General features: G+C 43.3%; 1 protein-coding gene across 1 annotated transcript in view; it reads left to right on the forward strand.

The window, feature by feature from the left end:
* Nucleotides 1-20,180, forward strand: part of MYO10 (myosin X) — a 189,841-nt gene that overhangs the window by 142,579 nt on the left and 27,082 nt on the right. The window contains exons 20-28 of the mRNA XM_081872960.1: nt 8,743-8,867; nt 9,345-9,459; nt 10,173-10,279; nt 12,413-12,625; nt 12,816-12,855; nt 14,486-15,391; nt 17,137-17,260; nt 18,406-18,649; nt 19,700-19,795. Coding sequence (XP_081729086.1) covers nt 8,743-8,867; nt 9,345-9,459; nt 10,173-10,279; nt 12,413-12,625; nt 12,816-12,855; nt 14,486-15,391; nt 17,137-17,260; nt 18,406-18,649; nt 19,700-19,795 — 1,970 coding nt within the window. The remainder of the gene's footprint in view (nt 1-8,742; nt 8,868-9,344; nt 9,460-10,172; nt 10,280-12,412; nt 12,626-12,815; nt 12,856-14,485; nt 15,392-17,136; nt 17,261-18,405; nt 18,650-19,699; nt 19,796-20,180) is intronic.

Raw genomic sequence — 20,180 nt, forward strand, 5'->3', positions numbered from 1 at the left:
CCTCAGAAATAAGTTCAGCTGAATTCAATGGGATCTGCACTCTTAAGTACAAAGCACTGTGGGCAACACAACTTAGCCAACATTAAACACTTTTACATCTCATTAGTTTCAGTAATTCAAATATGTGCTTAAATTAGGGGTGTACAAAGCTGTGGGTTTGTTCCTCTCGTTTTCTGGTTTTTCCGAACTTAATTTCAGTATTCCGCATTTTCACTTTCGATGGTCACTTACCTAAATGACACCTTTTTGCAATCAGTTTCCCCCCACATAATGCATGTTTGTATATTTTCAAGAATGAGTGCATTTTACTGTGCACTTTCTCCCTGACATAATACACTTTTGTACACATTATTTTGTTGGAGAGCTGTTGCCACAAAATTGGGAAGCGTAAATTTCGAAGGACAGCTGAGTGCCAGTTCATGGATGGTTTTTGTGAGGTGCAAAAATTATGTTCTTCCCAGCCTTTAGCTTAAATCCCTCCCATGGATATCAGTAGATGCTAAAAGTTTGATGGGAGTGTGTATTAAATGTCATGCCAATACGGACAGCAGATATTAGCACCTGCCGAAAAAGTATTCTCAGAGCTGTTTGCTGACAGCCCATACCTGTGGCTCAAAAGATCCCTGTAAACAGGTGCATATGTTCCACTGAAGGCCAATAAGATTAGGCACTGTTAATCCTTTTTTCTAAACTGGGGGCTAAGTTACACTAAATTCTGCATTGGCTGTGTTGTGCTGGCTGGCAACAAAGAGACATGAAATGCAGCTGAGGAAAACTCCACCCGACATTTAATCGCTTGCTGTAGGGAGGAGGTTGTATTATTTCTTGCATGCTTCAGCTTAGTACCTCTGAAGCAGTTCCTAAGGAGCACGCAAGGTAAGCCTCCATTTCTTCTATTGCATTAAGCTTGGCATCTGAGGAACACGTGGCTTAGGTGCAGACCTAGGTGTTTGTTCTCTGCAAACCAGGGTGTACAGATTAAAGTAAGGGTGGCGGGTGCCGATCAGAAGGTTGGTGGTTAGAATCCCCGCGACAGGGTGATAGATAGATAGATAGATGATGATAGATAGATAGATAGATAGATAGATAGATAGATAGATAGATCCACAGTAGGTAGATGTCATGGGTGTGGGTGGCGCTCTGGTCTAAACCACTGAGCCTCTTGGACTTGCCAATCAGATGGTCAGCGGTTCGAATCCCTGCAACGGAGTGAGCTCCCATTGCTCTGTCCCAGCTCCTGCCAACCTAGCAGTTCGAAAGCACGCCAGTGCAAGTAGATAAATAGGTACCACTGAGGCGGGAAGGTAAACGGCATTTCCATGTGCTCTGGTTTCCCTCACAGTGTCCCTTTGCGCCAGAAGCAGTTTCGTCATGCTGGCCACATGACACAAACGCCGTCTCTCTTGGCCTGAAAAGCGAGATGAGCGCTGCACCCCAAAGTCAAATTTGACTGGACTGAACCATCCAGGGGTCCTTTACCTTTACCTTTACTAGTTAATATAGGCCATACCAAGACAGAAGATTGCTGCCAGTTGCTCTTTCTAGGTGCGTTCCCCACTTTTTGAACAACGCCACACAATTCTCTGAATGAAGGAAGCCCCCAGCTGTTGTGAGGGTGCCAAGTTGTGTGATAAAAACTAGCAGGTGGCGATATCATTTGATCCCCGTAAGGGAGGGAAGGAGACATGGTATTGAGAGATCAGAGTGGAACTAAGGAGCCCTGAATCACATTTAGGATGTGTGAATGCCACAGTCACTAGGTTTTTCAGTCCTAAATCATAGAGTTTGAAATGAAAGGAGCTCTATGAGCTTACCAAGGGGATGGGAATAAATTTGGCCTTTGAATGCTGCCTGACCTTTGGTTTCCTAGCAACACAAAGCTGTTCAGTGGAATATTTTGGAGGTTCCTGATTTAAACATATCAAATATTAGCTTTGTGCTAAGGCTGGCAAATTTCCCATTTTGGCTAAGCTACAGGGAAATCTCCAGAATTGTGCCAGATTGTTCCCCTTCTCCTTCCAAAATCCATTGGAATTGTCAGGCACATGTTTACCTGTTGAATAAAAGCGCCAAGCATCCGATCCCCTGACTCGGTAGCTTTGTAGTGTATCTAGTACCCATTTTGCTCCATGAAATCAGGGACGTTCTCTGCAGGAACAGACTGAAGCATTTCCTTCATGAAATAGGATGTTTTTAAATTAGTTTCTAGTGTGCCTTCCAATGTGGTTCAGTGGATTGAGCAGAACCAGTAGACAACTGAAGTTGTGTTCTTAGTGGATAAGAAAAGCCATCGCAGGTGAACCTTGAGTTCTTATAGGAGCAGGCTTGTCACAACCAAGCACAGTGCATCAGCCATCTACGGTGATCCACCAGATTGTCATTAAAATGCCAGTTACTACTTCTTTGGCGATCACTTGTAGCCGAGTAAGATAGTCTTCCATGAACACGGTTTTAACAACGAATCCGTAAGTGACTTTGGAGGCCAATTCTGGATCCACATGTCCTTCCACAGTGGGGAAATAGGTTTCCGGGCAGGAGTTGATCACTGTGAGGGTTTGCCAAATGTGCCTTCCTCTCAGCACATTTCTCCCTTTTGTCCTGAGTTCGAGCGTCTCCAAAGCTTTGGAATATTAAATCATGAATTGTCTCCTGCTTCTTCCAGCATCTTTAAAGGCGCCCATTTTAACGTTTTTGGTTATAATAATAAACATTTTTTATTATTTATATGCTGCCCATCTGAGTGGGTGGCCCCAGCCACTCTGGGCAGCTCCCAAAAAGGTATTAAAAGTGTTAAGTTGTGGGTTGACATAGCAGACGACACAGCGATTTCTCCAAAACAGCTCTTTATTTTGTAAGCTGGAATAGAACTGACTAGCAAACAGCTCAGCCGGCCTGCTTTTATAGGCAGCCAGCTGTCAACATTGTAGCAACAACAACCCAGAGTTTCCCGCCTAAAATAACTGACGTGGACCTGAGTGAAAACTATCTACAGACCTGAGTGAAAACTATCTACAGTATCCCCCTGCTGGCCCAGGGTGAAACTTCACTACATAACAAAAAGCACAATAAAACATCAACTATTCCAAACTTCTCTGAACGGGTCTGCCTTCAGATGCCTTCTAAAAGTCAAATAGTTGCTTATCTGTCTCACATCTGATGGGAGGGTTTTCCATATACATAAAGATATCTAACTGACTTAAATGGCAAATGGGTAATAAAAGACAGAAGGTTAATACTTGATTGGTTTACAGCTTACAGTGTCTAGACTATCTAGATACAAAACGCGTTGCACGTTGACATTTGAAGTAGGTGGGAATCTGAATCGGAGAGGTCCAGGATAAGGCAAGATTTGGACAGGAAAACGGAGACTGCTGGCAAAACCTGTTCAGATGGTGTAAATAATCCTCCCTCGCCATGAAATGGAAGTGCCATAAAGTCTTAACGACCTTCGTTTGCATGCCGTGCAAGGGGAGAGTACATCTGTTAGTTTAAGCCAGGAACCTTGTGTTAGGGATGGCACAGTTATTGTTCCGACACGTGGCAGAGACCTCCTGCCCATTGCCATATACAAAGATGCTCCCTGGTCATCGGGAGTTAGGTGGGAGAGGACATCTGCCTCTTAATTAATGTTTCACAGCATGGCTGTGTGTTTGTGTGTGTGTGTGTGTGTGTTTCCCAAATGGACAAATCTGCGACTATCCAAAAGCCTGATTGATTTTTCTTCCGCGGAAGACCACTGACCGATGACAATGTGGCAAAAGCCGGAGAGGACAGATTGAGGCTCTTCCAGCAGGGGCTGTAGGCTTTAATTAGGGTGACCTTAGATGAAATGGCAACAGACTTTTCACAGGTGGGGAGGAGGGACTGCCAACAATCCCAGCTGGGGTCTGGAAACATGCTGCCAGTTTTAGTAAGGCGTGTCAGTCCCAAAGCTAAAGTGAAATCTTAAATCTCCCCTTCCCACCCCCAGCCCTGAAGCTAAAGAACAAGGCACCCCTAAATCTCCTCCCCACCCCCATTAATTTGAACAGCTTCTGTTTTGAATGGTCACACCACGTCATTGGCTGACTTTGTCATCACTAGCATATCTCACACAAAGACAATTTAAGTCAATTTTTTAGGGGTTTTAGCCTATGAATAAACCTTTTCCATTTGAGTACAGTGGTACCTTGGTAGTCAAACGCCTTAGTCGTCAAACAAATTGGCTCCTGAACGTCGCGAACCCGGAAGTGAGTGTTCTGGTTTGCGAACATTTTTTGGAAGCCCAACGTCCGACACGGCTTCCGATTGGCTGCAGGAAGCTCCTTCAGCCAATTGGAAGCCACGTCTTGGTTTTCGAACCGTTCCAGGAGTCGAGCGGTAATCAATAAGGGTTTCTGACTCCCAGTTATCTAACATTAGCAAAAACTAACACACAAACACCCTCAAAAAAATACGTTGATAATGGGGAAAGCTCAGGGAGGGGAAACAAGGAGTGGATTTTTATATCGAATTTGTGAGTTTGGCTCTGGAGGAGGAGGAGGAGGAGGAGTTTGGATTTGATATCCCGCTTTATCACTACCGTAAGGAGTCTCAAAGCGGCTAACAATCTCCTTTCCCTTCCTCCCCCACAACAAACACTCTGTGAGGTGAGTGGGGCTGAGAGACTTCAGAGAAGTGTGACTGGCCCAAGGTCACCCAGCAGCTGCATGTGGAGGAGCGGAGACGCAAACCCGGTTCCCCAGATTACGTGACTACCGCTCTTAACCACTACACCACACTGGCTCTCACTGTGCCGCTCACAAATCTCCAAACAGAGCCATGTGCTCAGAGGCACCCCGTTCCTTAATTCTTTGTGCATATCCGCAGACCTGAGTCGCAATTTTGCATTGGCTCTGGTTGGTAGACCTCAGGGTTCTAGCAAAAAACATGACTACAAAGTAGAGCCTGATGACTGCCCACCTCTGCGTCAAACTACCCAGATCACATGTGTTCATAGTTGGGGCATGGTGAAGAAAATGCCGTGTAAGCAAAGAGCTGCAGATTACTCAAGCAAGGAGGCTGAGTCATTACGTAGTGATGGAGGGCAACCCCCCCTACACACACATACACACACACACACACACACACACACACACAGCAGCTTGCAAGCCAGTCTGACTTGGAGAAGAACCCACATCAGTAATGAATAATCAGATCCTCAGTTTCCATTGGGTTGCAACTGCTTGCCACCTACAGTTGGCTTGTAAATTAAACCCCGGGCAGAAGAAGTGGGTTTTAAGGGGGAGGGAGTCCTGTCCCTGAGAGCCACAACTCGGAGACACACCAGTAGAAAAAAAAACATAAGGTAAGTTTCAGTTATTTCTATCTTTCAGTCTTGTTCGCAGTGGTAGTGGTCAGGTTCCGAGAGATGTCTGAAGAACGTGATTAGTTAGCTCTTGTAGTTTAATTATGATAATCACCCTCTTTCATTTTCCCTTTATTATTAATATTTTAAAAATAATCATAAATAAATAAGAATAGATTTGTGCACCCTACCCCCGAGACCATTCCATCGTAACCATCCAACCTCCCAAAATTGCAACACCTCTTGCGATGGTTTGACCCCTTCCCGTTTTAACAGTACAAATTCTAAAAACACCCTCCTGTCTCCTCAAAATCATTTCTCCTGCGTATTCCCTGTCTTACCTTAATGGCACATGTTAATTTATTATCAACAGGTATATCCCACACCTCTTTATACCATTCTTCCATTTTCTATTCCGCTTGCCCCTTCCACTTCCTAGCAGTTTTCCCATTTTTAAGGACCCTGTTTTAGCCACTGCCCCTGTGCTATGGGCTTGTTACTGAGCAGCTCCTTTTGTCTTAACCCATCTCTGCAGCACAGAGCCCAAGAAGCTGTTGCTCTTGTGTCTCTCTCATTTGCATCCTTTTCTGTGCAGCCCCCACCCCATCAGAAGCCAAAGCCACACCAGGGCTAATTATCCTCAGAAAGGGAGGGGTTGCCATGGCGACTGAGCACTTTTTAAAGCACCAGGAATAGTCTTCATCATTGTTCAGTGTGCAAGGAAAAGGTCAGCACGGAGGTTCCTTTCCTTATGAATTTTGGCCTCCTTGCTAAAGAAGAGTGAGTTGCGCTCGCGATGCCGCTAAAATGGTGAGTTGATAACTGAGCTTTATGACACCACTTGTTATGAGTCGAATTCTTTGGTACTCAGCTTGCAAGAATGGACACAGCAAAGTATTTCCACGGGAAAGGGACTTGTGGGAAGCAAAGGAGATCTTTCTCTCAGCTCCAAAATTAGTTGCTGTTGCAGAGAGAGGTGTTTGAAAGTGATGTAAACTGGCTGTTTTGTTTCATCTCTGAATATAAATGTTTCGATGAATAGAAAACAAGCATAGATTGTCTCCCTGGTGGGCTGACATGACTTTGATATTGTCGGGTTCAGATCTGCTCCGCTCATGCGTTGTACGATCCTGAGATTTATTTCAGGTCAAAGACACATAGGGAATAGGAACCTGCGATTAGGAAAAAATGCAACTTTTATCTGCGCTTTATTTGAAATGTATTCTTTGAAAAGGTTTTACATGAATCAAATTTGTTACAGGGAAGCATAATTATTTGGGAGAAGTGACGATCACACCCAGTGTATTGAAACATGCTCTTGTTCTCTAAAGTATTTTGAGCACGTTTCCTCATCCTGATCATAGACATATTTGATTGCATGCTGAAAATGTAACTTATTATTGAACGTGAATGTTTTCGTAAGGCAGAACGCATGAGTAACTTCATTTAACTACGAGGACAGCTTCCACGGTATCAGTTAATCACATGAAGCTCAACATTGGAGTTCCACATGATTTTTATAGTGGAAACTTGGAAGTGTGCTCACTCACTGACTCACTGCCATGTGAACTCATCTTATACCCCACAAAATACTTTTCAATAGCCTTGCCAGGTTTAATCGTAAATATAAGAAATCATTTACTATGCCTTTTTAAGCTATAGTTCTCTGAAATTGATAGTAGACAGTAAATGTGTTTACCGAAAAGAAAGGCAGCAAAAGAAACCCACAACTAAAAAAAAAATTACATGTTACTTTAGTGTCCTTTTAAAAAAATGCTCCCCCCCCCATTTTTAGTTGGAATATTTAACGTAATTTGTCTCCTGACTTTGCATTCTTAAATCAATTTTCTGCCCGAGGGGCTGTCTGTAGAACACACTTCATTGCACCCTGAATACCCCACCCCCCTTTTTAAAGGAGCTTTTTTTTTTCTTTTCTTTTTTGTATAAATAAGCTAATTCTCAGCCGTTCCTGAAGGAATTAAGCCCATATTTTGTGTCAGTGGCATTTGACTCGCAAGCGAGATTTGATTACCTCTTGGGAATACAAATCAAGGCATTTAATTTTCTCCAAAGGCTCGCAGCAGTTCCTTTAGAGATTCTATTATATTGTATCATTGCCAAAGCTCTTTTATACTCTGCCATTACTGTCAACAGTTTGGAATTGCTAAATAGCAATGAAGGGGAGTGAGATGGGATTGCTGATCGGATTAAGTAGCGACTAAGGCTCTAAATGGGGGGCTGGGGGATTACCTCTGTAATTGTTCCTTTGGTTTACTGCCTTTGGAGGCCAGGTTGCTACCTTCTCTTAATTGGCCCTGTTGCTGCGCCTTTAGCAACAGCCTAACACAACAGCCTAACACACATCTTTTTTAACCACCTGTCTCCTTGCCTCCCCAAAACCCACCTATTCAATTTCTGTATCTCAGGCACAAAAGTAAAGGCATTAAAAAATAAAAAAGCAAGCTCAGAGCCTCATTCTGAAGAGGAGGGCAATTTAATAGTTCTTAAAACTGATGTCATTTTACATTTTGTATTTGTGTACAGATAGCAGAGCACAAATTTTACCGTTCTCTCATGGTGCCTGAAGTGTGCGAAGTGTAAAAGGCTGGTCTGTGTTCTCCCTTTAAAAGTCTCAGAGGCTGGTACTGCCTTATTTTCCCCGTGGTTGAGATTTTAAACAGCAGTTACATGTGTGAATCCACATTAGACAAGGGGTATGCATCTTTTGGATTTAGGCATTTGTCTCCACAGGGCTCATCCTAAGTCTCATCCTTGTAACCAGTGTTAGAAATTCAGGTATATAAACTAATCAACAAATGGCACCTACATTATGGATGCCACAATGACATTAGGCGCCAGGGTTTTTTGGTTTGATATTGCAATTGTGTTGTTGTTGTTGCTGTTATCCCATTTCATATTTTAAAGAACAAATCTCAAAGCAGTTTACAACACATTGAAACATCAAATAAAACAATCCAGAATGAAAGAAACCCCAAACTTCAAGGAAAATACAGTGGTACCTCGGGTTACAAACACCTCAGGTTACAAACGCTTTGGGTTACAAACTCCACTAACCTGGAAGTAGTACCTCGGGTTACGAATTTTGCCTCAGGATGAGAACGGAAATCACACACCGGCAGCGGGAGGCCCCATGAGCGAGAGCGCGCCTCAGGCTAAGGACGGTTTCGGGTTAAGAACGGACCTCCGGAACGAATTAAGTCTGTAACCCGAGGTACCACTGTATCTCAGATCCTCCTTCTCCAAGTGACAAGTTGCTTTCCCTAGTTGCCAACTTGGCATGCAGAGATCTCCAGGTAGACCCATGCCAGTCGCAATACATGCACCTGACTAATTTTGAACATTGCTTATAAAGTCACCTTTATCGGTTATTTATCAAATGTCACTTGTTTTTTCAGATGCCCGACCAGTTTGATCAGAACGTGGTGTTGAACCAGCTGCGATACTCTGGAATGCTTGAGACCGTGCGGATACGAAGGGCTGGTTTTCCAGTGCGGAGGCCATTTCCGGATTTTCATAAAAGGTAAGCCTACCTTTTGTTTAGTGATGTGGGTGGCGCTGTGGTCTAATCCACAGAGCCTAGGACTTGCCAATCAGAAGGTCGGCGGTTCAAATCCCCGCGACAGGGTGAGCTCCCGTTGCTCAGTCCCTGCTCCTGCCAACCTAGCAGTTCAAAAGTACGTCAAAGTGCAAGTAGATAAATAGGTACCTCTCCTGCGGGAAGGTAAACGGCATTTCCGTGCGCTGCTCTGGTTCGCCAGAAGCGGCTTAGTCATGCTGGCCACATGACCCGGAAACTGTATGCCAACTCCCTTGGACAATAAAGCGAGATGAGCGCTGCAACCCCAGAGTCGGCCACGACTGGACCTAATGGTCAGGTGTCCCTTTACCTTTACCTTTTGTTTGTTTGGGTGTTAAGCATTTTAGATGAAGTGTGTAGTCCAAGTGAAGCTTTTTATTTTTAAAGGGAATATCACCTTGATTTTTTTTTCTTCCCCAGATACAAAGTGCTGATGAGAAATTTGACTCTCCCTGAAGATTTAAAAGGAAAGTGTGCTGCTTTCCTTCATTTGTATGATAGCACAAGCACTGAATGGCAGCTTGGGAAATCTAAGGTATAAGAGACAAAAATTCCTAATGCAAAACTAGATAGCTGTGTTGTTGTTGATGTGGATTAACATACGACAGGAGCTAGACCTTGCCAGGTGGCTTTGCCTCAGTTCCTAAGCCAGCGAAACTTGGTATATTTGTACCTATATTAGTAAACAGCATGACTCCCCACCCACAAACCCAACTGTGGTCTAAACCACTGAGCCTCTTGGGCTTGTCAATCGGAAGGTCAGCGGTGCGAATCCCAGCGAAGGGGTGAGCTCCTGTTGCTCTGTCCCAGCTCCTGCCAACCTAGCAATTCGAAAGCACGCCAGTGCAAGTAGATAAATAGGTACCACTGCTGCGGGAAGGTAAATGGTGCTCTGGTTTCCGTCGCAGTGTCCCGTTGCACCAGAAGCAGTTTAGTCATGCTGGCCACATGACCCGGAAAGCTGTCTGTGGACAAACGCCGGCTTCCTCGGCCTGAAAGCGAGATTAGTGCCATAATCCCATAGTCACCTTTGACTCGTGTGTTTGGGGGAGTAGGACATCCCTAATACTGCAAGCCTCCCCCTTTCTAAGAAATAGAAAAATGGATCCATCTTGAAGGCTGATATTGATTGCCTGAGAACAGCTTTTGCCCTCTTTTCTCCCAGACCCTCAAAATGACACAGAATAAGTTTTTGCATCATATTACGAAGACACCCTCAATGTGTATGTTGTTGCGCTTTTCTTAAAGGTGTTTCTTCGTGAATCTTTGGAACACAAGCTGGAAAAGCAACGGGAGATAGAGGTTGGCAAAGCAGCCATGATCATCCGGGCACATGTCTTGGGCTATGTGGCACGGTATGTAACAAGGAGCTGCCTTCTACTGCACCAGACCAGTAAACCTTCTAACTATGTGTACAAGGACTAACAGGTCTCCGCTTGAGATCTCAGACTTTCCCAACCTTGGTACCCAGGACAGAAGATCAGGGCTTTTTTCCCCAGCCAGAACTTGCTGGAACTCAGTTCCGGCACCTCTTTTTCTAGAAAAATAGCACTTCATAAGATTAACAGAAGATTGAGTTAGAGCCTCATGCATGCAACTGCTTTGGAAGCTACAGCCCCTTCCTGCTTTGTATATTAGGCATGGATTTTAATTGGTAAAACTGCTCAGGATTCCCCTTCTGACATCTTTAGACTTCCAGATTTTTTCCTGTCTGTCTCCCTGCTGCAAAAACTAATGTTGTTTTGGATGATGATGCCATTTAGCAACAATTGCCTTCACTATCACACTCTGGAATTTCCAGGGTACTGCATTCATTATATGCAGAGAAGTAATGAAAGTATGTGGTATATGTTCCTTTCTTAAAACTTGGAAGCGTTTCCTGTTTTTCTGAGGAGTAGCTTAAACGTTATCTTTATCATGTGGAGTCTGAGACAACTTGAAACTATATAGAATTTTTGGTTAAAGCAAGGCTATTGATTGCGAAAAATTGGAAAAGTGGTATTATACCGACAAAAAGAGAGTGGCTTGCCAAATTATTGGAGTATTACAATATATCCAAAACAATGGGAGAAACTGGAAGGATCTCAAAAGAGAAGATAGACAGGGACTGGAAGGTGTTTAAAGGATACTTGCAAAATCATATTGAAAAATCAGAACTCCTATTAGAATAAACAAGTCCCATTATAAATACTGAAATACTAAATAAGATGGATAACAATGTGTAACAGAAAAAGTAGGAAATTGGTTTAAAAGTGTGTGAAAGAAAGTAATAGAAGTGAAAAGAAATGGCAATTGAGTAGATTGGAAGTCTACAAGGGTGGGGTGAGGGGTGAGGGATGGTGGTGGGAAAAGGAAGTATCTGTGGGACTGAGTGTGGGTATGTATGAATATTTTTAAGGATTGTATGTTTGTATATTCGTAATATGTATGTATTAATGTTGAATTATTTTAATAATAAAATATTTCTGTTTTTTTAAAAAAGAAATTATATAGAATTTTCATGCTAATTGGTCTCTGGATGTTAGTGTACCCCATGCAACTGTATGTAGGAACTGTGACGTACTTCTGCAAGTACGTCTCTTATGTTATACAGACATAAGAAATGATCCACATGATGCAGAAGAGCGGTTAGTTTCCGTATGTTACACAGCTGTTGGAGAGAAACCATCATAGGGCACTACATTCAAGCATTCTCTGTGTAGTGTAGACCCAAAGTGTTGATGGCCCCAAGTTGCACTATTTGAAGATTTGCTTTTGGTTGTGCAAATCACTTATTTGGGTGTGTTCCAAACGTTTTTATTTGCACTATGTAAAGAAAAGAGATTTGTAGCCTTGGTTATTTGCAGTGGCAGAAGGACAGGGGGGAAACCCAAAGACCAAGCCATTTAGTTTGATTTTTTCCCTCCAAGGCACAAAAGAACAATAGAACTAGGTGACTGAGTTATAATGTTTTATTTGCTTACTTACCGCCATGCATTATGTACTAAGAGTCTGAGTCCTAGATCCCATCTGTTTACTCCCCCCCCCCAAACCGAGTCAATAGAGGGGTGTTCAATAGCTGTTTGGGCGATGAGGTCATTTCTTTTCATGTGTATATTAGACCTGCCCATATGTATTGAATGGCGTATCTGTTAAAAGAGCAAAAATACTTTTCTTATGGACAAAAGCTACCCTCCGATATACAACTTTCTTTAATTTCAGGGTGTATACATATCAAACAAGCTTGATGGATTACAAATAGATGCTATTAGTGACATAAAAATGCTTCCTTAACTAGGATGCATCTCTTCCTACTCTAGAGTTGGAGTCTAGTCGTTCTAGTGAAATAGTACCATGAAGCACAAGTAAAGAATGTTCATGAGAGTGGAATTAATATTACTGTCTTTGCTGCCTAGAAGTTTTAATTTATCCCTTTGGTATTAATGGTTCCTGTCGCTGGTTCATCACACCTTCTCTTCACCTAGACGCGTGTCTCTGTTTCATTTCAGGAAGCACTACAGAAAAGTCCTTTACTGTGTAGTTATCATACAGAAGAACTACAGAGCTTTCTACTTAAGAAGGAAGTACTTACTGTTAAAGAAAGCAGCCATCACTTTCCAGAAGCAGCTACGAGGCCAGATTGCCCGTCGTGTTTACAAAGGGTTGCTGGAGGCGAAACGACAGCAAGAGGAAGAAGAAAAGAGAAAGGAAGAGGAGGAAAGGTATGGAATACGTTGTTACTTGACAATATCTGGTAAGCAACTTAGCTTTGCTGCAAATTAGCTTACAGCAACCTTTGTAATTTTGTGCAAGTTACTGTCAAGCAAGGACACTGGTTTCACATCTTGAAAAACTGGATCCCCGTGTAATGATGTCTTGGTTTTGATTCCTTTCTGATGTTTTCTTATTTAGAAAGCGACAAAAGCAGGAAGCAGAACGTCTTGCTCGGCAGGTAAGCTGTTAATGGTGTCCTATTCTCTTTTGTGTTTGAGTAGCTCTTATTGTGGGAAGCAGAACCTGGTGAGAGGACTTGATAAAGTTGTTTCTGTCCAATTTCTGCATTGTGCTTTTTTCCCCCTTTTCCTGAAGCAAGATTTTTAAGGACGGATTTACATGTTACAGGAAACATGGGACTGACAAAATTAGCAGTCCATGTTTATTTCTCCTCTTCCAAAAAACACTGATAGTGTTTATCTCATTTTATTTATTATCCCACCCTAACCTATGGGCTGATTGTGGCTTGTAACGTTTTATAGTCCTCTCCCTGGAGGCTCACAATCTAAGACCCAGTAATATTTACCATGCACCTGGGTGTTATTTTCTCAATTTCCACTCATAGCTGTCAACTTTTCCCTTTTCTTGCGAGGAACCCTATTCGGAATAAGGGAATTTCCCTTTAAAAAGGGGGAAAGTTGGCAGCTATGTTTCCACTTCGCCTTGGCACAAAGGATGCCCAGGAACCATCAGGAGTAAAGTATGATTTATTTCTTGAATTTAGGCAAGAGTCCCCAACAATTCCATAGGTCTGTAATAAGCATTTAGGAGTGTCAACTCTTGCAAATAACAATATACCCAATTCTGCCTCTTCTTCTACCATATGAGCATCTGTCACAATGCCACGTACTTTTATCTGCCCCCTCTTGGAACTCCAGTGTGACTTCCTCTTGACCCACTGCTGGACGCTATGGCTCTCCATCCTGCATCTCTTGTGTTTGGAGAAGGAAAGCCAAGAAGGCTGAGCCACAATATGACACACAGTGTTGCAGACGTGCACTTAGAACCTCACCATTGTTTGGTATTTCATCACCTCCAGAAGAGGTGATGAAAAGAGGACCCCACAGGGAACTACCGTTTTCAGCAACAGCCTTGTGTACCTTAAAATATGTCCTTTCACACCTCACGCCACCAGCTTCGGTCATGTTTTTGCTGTCCGCAGCTCAGTGTAATCAAATAAACTGTGTCTTGTGCAAAAGGGGAAATGAGTTCTTCAACGTGGGGAAAAACGTGGCAGAATTGCAGTTGCCTAGCAAGGAAAAGATTAAGGGATCTTGTTGGCAGATGAAGATGATGGAGTTTATGGAGCTGGCTGATCTCACCGGGAGAATCCGCGACCAGAAAGAAGAGGAACACCAAGAAGATTGGACGAAATTTAAAGACTATTTGAATAACTATTGTAATATTAAAGATATGTAACCACTTGAAAGAACTAATCAGGCTTAGGATTAAATTAGGATTAAATAAATAAATAAGAAAATGTACAATAAGAAAAGTTAGGAAATTTGATTATGACTGTAATACGGTTTTATGAAATAACGATATTGGAAGCTGCTACATTTAATTACAAGGAAATTCAGATGGAAGAGATTAGAGGAAGTCAAGTAATATGTTTATGAAGATGGATTTTAATTAACTAATCAAGTCTTAGTTTATGTGGTGATATATGGAAAATTTGAAGTATTTTATGTTTCACATTCTTTTTCATTTTGTTATTGTTTATTCTCTTTTTTGTTATGCTTTTGTATGAAAAATAATAAATATTATTGTGAAAAAAAGATTAAGGAATCTTGTGTGTCCAAATGCAGGCTGAGGAAGAGAAGAGGCGGCAGGAGCTGGCGGCCATTCAGAAAGCCCGGAAGGAAGAAGAACTGAAGCGAGAGCTGGAGAAGCAAAAAGAAAACAAGCAAGTCGAAGAGATCCTTCGCCTGGAGAAAGAGATTGAAGACCTGCAGCGCATGAAGGAGCAACAGGAGCTGTCGCTGACTGAGGCATCGCTGCAAAGGCTGCAGCAGCTCCGGGACGAGGAACTGAAGCGGCTGGAGGACGAGGCCTGCCGTGCGGCGCAGGAGTTCTTGGAGTCCCTGAACTTCGACGAAATTGACGAATGCGTCCGAAACATCGAGAGGACGCTCTCTGTGGGCAGCGGTTTCTGCTCGGAGCTCGGCGAGTTGACCGGGAGCGCGGGCGGCGAGAAGCCCAGTTTCAACTTCAGCCAGCCGTACCCTGAGGAGGAGGTGGATGAGGGCTTTGAAGCGGATGACGACGCTTTCAAGGATTCACCAAACCCAAGCGAGCATGGCCACTCGGACCAGAGGACGAGCGGCATCAGGACGAGCGACGACTCTTCGGAAGAAGATCCGTACATGAACGACACGGTGGTGCCGACAAGTCCTGCCACAGGCAACAACAGCACGCTTGTTCCTTCCGTCCACGACGCCCTCAGTCTCCATAACTCCTCCAGCGGTGAATCCACCTACTGCATGCCAGAAAACTTATCGTGCAAGCCCCAGAACTCCACGGAGTTAATTACTCCCGATGCGGACTATGATTATGACCAAGATGACTACGAAGACGGCGCTATCACTTCCGGAAGCAGTGTGACCTTTTCCAATTCTCATAGCAGCCAGTGGTCCCCCGACTACCGCTGTTCTGTGGGGACATACAACAGCTCTGGGGCCTACAGGTTTAGTTCAGAGGGTGCTCAGTCTTCCGTGAGTATTGCTTTCTTTGCCATTATTACAGTGGTACCTTGGTTATCCCACATGGGTGGCGCTGTGAGTTAAACCACAGAGCCTAGGACTTGCCGATCAGAAGGTTGGCGGTTCGAATCCCCGCGACAAGGTCAGCTCCCATTGTTCGGTCCCTGCTCCTGCCAACCTAGCAGTTCAAAAGCACGTCAAAGTGCAAGTAGATAAATAGGTACCACTCCGGCGGGAAGGTAAACGGTGTTTCCGTGCGCTGCTCTGGTTCGCCAGAAGCGGCTTAGTCATGATGGCCACATGACCCGGAAGCTGTACGCCAGCTTCCTCGGCCAATAAAGCGAGATGAGCGCCGCAAGCCCTAGTGGTCCACAATCCATTCCGAACCACAATCCATTCCGGAGGTCCGTTCGTAAACCAAAACAGGTCATAACCCAAGGTGCGTTTTCGCCAATGGAGCCTCCAAAAAAATTATTCATAAACCAAAAAAAGTTTGCAAACCAGGACACACGCTTCCGGGTTTGACTCGTTCGTAATCCAGAACGTATGCAAACCAGAATGTTCACAAACCAAGATACCAATGTACATCTCTTTGGGAGGAATAAGAGTAATGTCAAGATTTTCTGGTTTAACCATCACGTTGTCAAAAGTTATTGTGCCACAGTAATCTTGATTAAGGACTACACATAACTACTACTATTATTATTAATTAGATTTATATACTCCCCTTCATCCAAAGATGAAGGGCAGCGTGGTCCATAAGATACAAATACAACCTGACAATCCAAAAGTATAGTCACAGCTTGTTAAAATAATTTTTACATCAAATTATTTACTTGTGGTTCTTCAAAGTACACAAATGTAAGGACATTGTTTTAAGCATTATTATATTCCAAGTCCAATTTCTAGTTAGCAGCAATATAAAAACATAAAAATACCGATTTCCCAGTGCTTACTTTAATGACTGCTGTTGCGGCGTGGTGTAAACACCACTCCTTAGACCTCACAGGGATAACTCTCTGGAGTCTAACACTACAGGAATAAAATTATTTCCTGAATTGTATATGTCACAACAAGAGAAGCCACAGGGAGGAATTCCTTCACCAAAGGGGAAAAAGGAAGTGTGTGAAGAGTCGAGGTTGAAAAAAGAAGCACTTCTTAATAGTTATTGTTTGTCAAAACATTAGGTTTTGGAGGTTGGTTTGCTTTTGCTGTGACTCAGAAGTTCATTTCTGCTGCTACCCATACAGGCAGCCCACTGAAAAAGTCATTTTTTTTGGTAGCTAGGCTGCAGTCACACTAAAAGTGAACTTGTCGCCTGTTAAAAAACGAGCACAGGATTAATTTTAGTGGACATGAATGACACAACAGATGACCAACAGGTCAATTTATTTTGTGGAAGCAAGGTAAATAATATTTGTGCCAAATGGAACATATTCATTTAGGAACGTCTGTATTCTCGGTAGGGTGGGGGGGGTGAGAATGCATGTAAGCTTACTGCAAAGGATCTGTAAATGCACCATACCCCAATTCTAGGGATTGCTTATGGGAAATGGGCAGGAGACTTTGGCCTTCATCCCTTTCTTCCTTCACAGCAAGGAGAAGGAATCTGTCAAACACGGAGATCAGGAGATCCTGCGTTTATATGAATGTACCACTGAACTTTTAACATCTGAATAAGGCTGGACTGTGATGAAAACATCTGCAGCTAAGCCTTTTCCTATCAGTTAATTTCCCTCCTTATGTTGATCTTCCAGTTTGAAGACAGCGAAGAAGACTTTGACTCGCGGTTTGATACTGATGATGAACTTTCGTATCGGAGGGATTCTGTCTACAGCTGCGTCAGCCTCCCTTATTTCCATAGCTTTTTGTACATGAAAGGTACAGAAACAGCCCAGAGTAACTTAAATAGCCAAACAAAATGTGGTGGTCTTCTTTCTCAAATACTGTGTATTCACACTACTTATTTGTGGGGTGATGTAAAGTAGAAATTATGATAAATTAGGGGCAAGTAATGAGTAAACAAATCCAAGAAGATTGTTAGAGGCCGTTGATCAAGTTGATCAGAGGTGCCCACAAACTGTTGGCAGAGTTTACCAGGATACATGAACGTGCCATAAGAGAGAAGTAAAAGCTGCAGAAATAGCTGCTCTTAAATAGTGCATTTTTCAAATTCTTCCTCTGAAACAGTCCCCTCAAGACCAAGAATTTTGATCTATACCAGGGGTCAGCAAACTTTTTCAGCAGGGGGCAATCCACTGTCCCTCAGACCTTGTGGGGGGCCGGACGATATTTGAAGAAAAAAATATGAACCCACAAATAGCCCCACAAATAACCCAGAAATGTATTTTAAATAAAAGCACACATTTTACTCATGTAAAAACACGCTGATTCCTGGACCATCCGTGGGCCAGATTTAGAAGGCGATTGGGCCAGATCTGGCCCCCGGGCCTTACTTTGCCTGCCCATGATTTCTGTTGGTTTTCATTAGATTCGGTCAAATTATTGAGTTTCTGCATGTATAATAATCACACATAACTCGGCCTTGTATTTCTTCTTTTAATTTGTAAGAGTGATAGACCCATCACTCCACTTGCCAGAGCGAAGGCATTCTGACAAGGCACTTTGACTGAGGGTCATGTAATATGGATTATACCATCCACAGAAGGATTGGGTCGTGGAGAACAATGCTGGGATGAGAAAGCAACTAGGAGAAAAAGCCTGAAGCTTGATTCTCTCGGATGCTGGTTGAGGGTAGAGAGCTTGAAACCAAGGGTACAACTCTGTAACAATCCGCTGTTAAATCTGGCAAATGCTTGCTTGTTTGACCCTAGGCAGTTTTCAATATTTATTAATTGTATAGACCAATGGTTTTAAGATCCTTCTGCTTAAAAGCATCCAGATTGCCCGATGAGAAATAGTTCTGATCTACATAACTTTCCCTTTGAAGGAGTGTTGGGCATTTTGTTGTTGTTGTTGTTAAACAAACGCAGGTTTCACAACCTATTTCTCTCTCTTTCCTCAAGGTGGGTTGATGAACACTTGGAAGCGCCGCTGGTGTGTCTTGAAAGATGAAACCTTCCTGTGGTTCCGCTCGAAACAGGAAGCTCTCAAGCAAGGCTGGCTGCATAAGAAAGGTGGTGGGTCTTCCACGTTGTCCAGAAGGAACTGGAAGAAACGTTGGTTTGTTCTCCGGCAGTCCCGGCTGATGTACTTCGAAAATGATAGCGAGGAAAAGCTCAAGGGAACACTTGAAATCCGAACAGCCAAGTAAGCAAAGTCGACTTAAGGTGTCCTTGGAGGTAAAAAGCTCCTCAGCTTCAAGAGCCAGTGTGGTGTAGTGGTTAAGAGTGGTAGTCTCGTAATCTGGGTAACCGGGTTCGCATCTCCACTCCTCCACATGCAGCTGCTGGGTGACCTTGGGCCAGTCACACTTCTCTGAAGTCTCTCAGCCCCACTCACCTCACATGTTTGTTGTGGGGGAGGAAGGGAAAGGAGAATGTTAGCCGCTTTGAGACTCCTGAAGGGGAGTGAAAGGCGGGATATCAAATCCAAACTCCTCCTCCTCCTCTTCTTCTTCTTCTTCTTCTTCTTCTTCTTCTTGGCACCGTTCTTTCTCACCTTCCTCCAACTGGGTGTTAAAAGCCATGCCTTTCCCCTCTGCCAGGATCTTAGCTGAGGAGATGGTGTTGGCAGCCTTCCCGTGTGCTCCTCTGATCAGCAGAGCGGCACTAAGCACCCATTGTCCTCCCAGTCACGGCCCTTTGGAAACCAAACTTATGTGCTCTGTACAGATTAGCGTGAGCTCCAGGACTTTTAAAAAATCATCTGCCTAAAACAACACATAATAAATTTGCACGCGGCTGGTAGCCGGCACAGATCAATAGCTGAAGGAAAATGAAAACAAAAAATTCCTTCCAGTAGCACCTTAAAGACCAACTAAGTTAGTTCTAGGTATGAGCTTTCGTGTGCATGCACACTTCTTCAGATACAAGTGTGCATGCACACGAAAGCTCATACCTAGAACTAACTTAGTTGGTCTTTAAGGTGCTACTGGAAGGAATTTGTTTTGTTTTGACTATGGCAGACCAACACGGCTACCTATCTGTAACTGAAGGAAAATGAGGTGGAGATGAAGTAGATCCATATTAAAGCCTGCATGGAGATAAAGAATGGATTGGTGCCTCTCTGGAAACAAAAGAGGGGCAAAATTGTTCATAGGCATTAAAAACTAGACTCCACTGGCTAATAAGAAAGACGGGGCATCAGGGTTCTGACAGTATGAATTCATCGTATTTCTCACTTCTCTGTCCGTTTCAGAGATATCGTTGATAACACTACTAAGGAAAATGGGATTGACATTGTCATGGCTGATAGGACCTATCATTTGATTGCTGAGTCGCCTGAGGACGCAAGGTAAGAACTGTCTCCCCCTTTCCCCTTCCAGCCACTGACGTTTTGCAGATGTGGAGCCTCATACTACTTGACCAGCAATAAACTCACTGCAGGATTCTTTCCCCACCCACAGAAAAATAAAATAAGCAGAAGCAATAGAATAGTTTTCAAACGGAGGCTTTCATACAGAGTTCTGCGGACGGTATTCTAAGTTTTGGGCCCAGTGGCCAGGCTCCCAAAAGATATCCACAAAGAAAAGAGCTTAAAATGTACTATGATTTGCTATTGTCTCTAATAATGTTCAATCTATGGTTTGATCAATTTTGCCCACTCTGATACATTTGCAAGTCGGGATGTAAAATGCTATAGCATGTGTAGTAGATGGGGCAGTAATTCCCTTTAGGGA

Source organism: Podarcis erhardii (genome assembly GCF_964252035.2).
Source record: "Podarcis erhardii genome assembly, chromosome: 8".
Taxonomy (NCBI): Eukaryota; Metazoa; Chordata; class Lepidosauria; order Squamata; family Lacertidae; genus Podarcis; species Podarcis erhardii.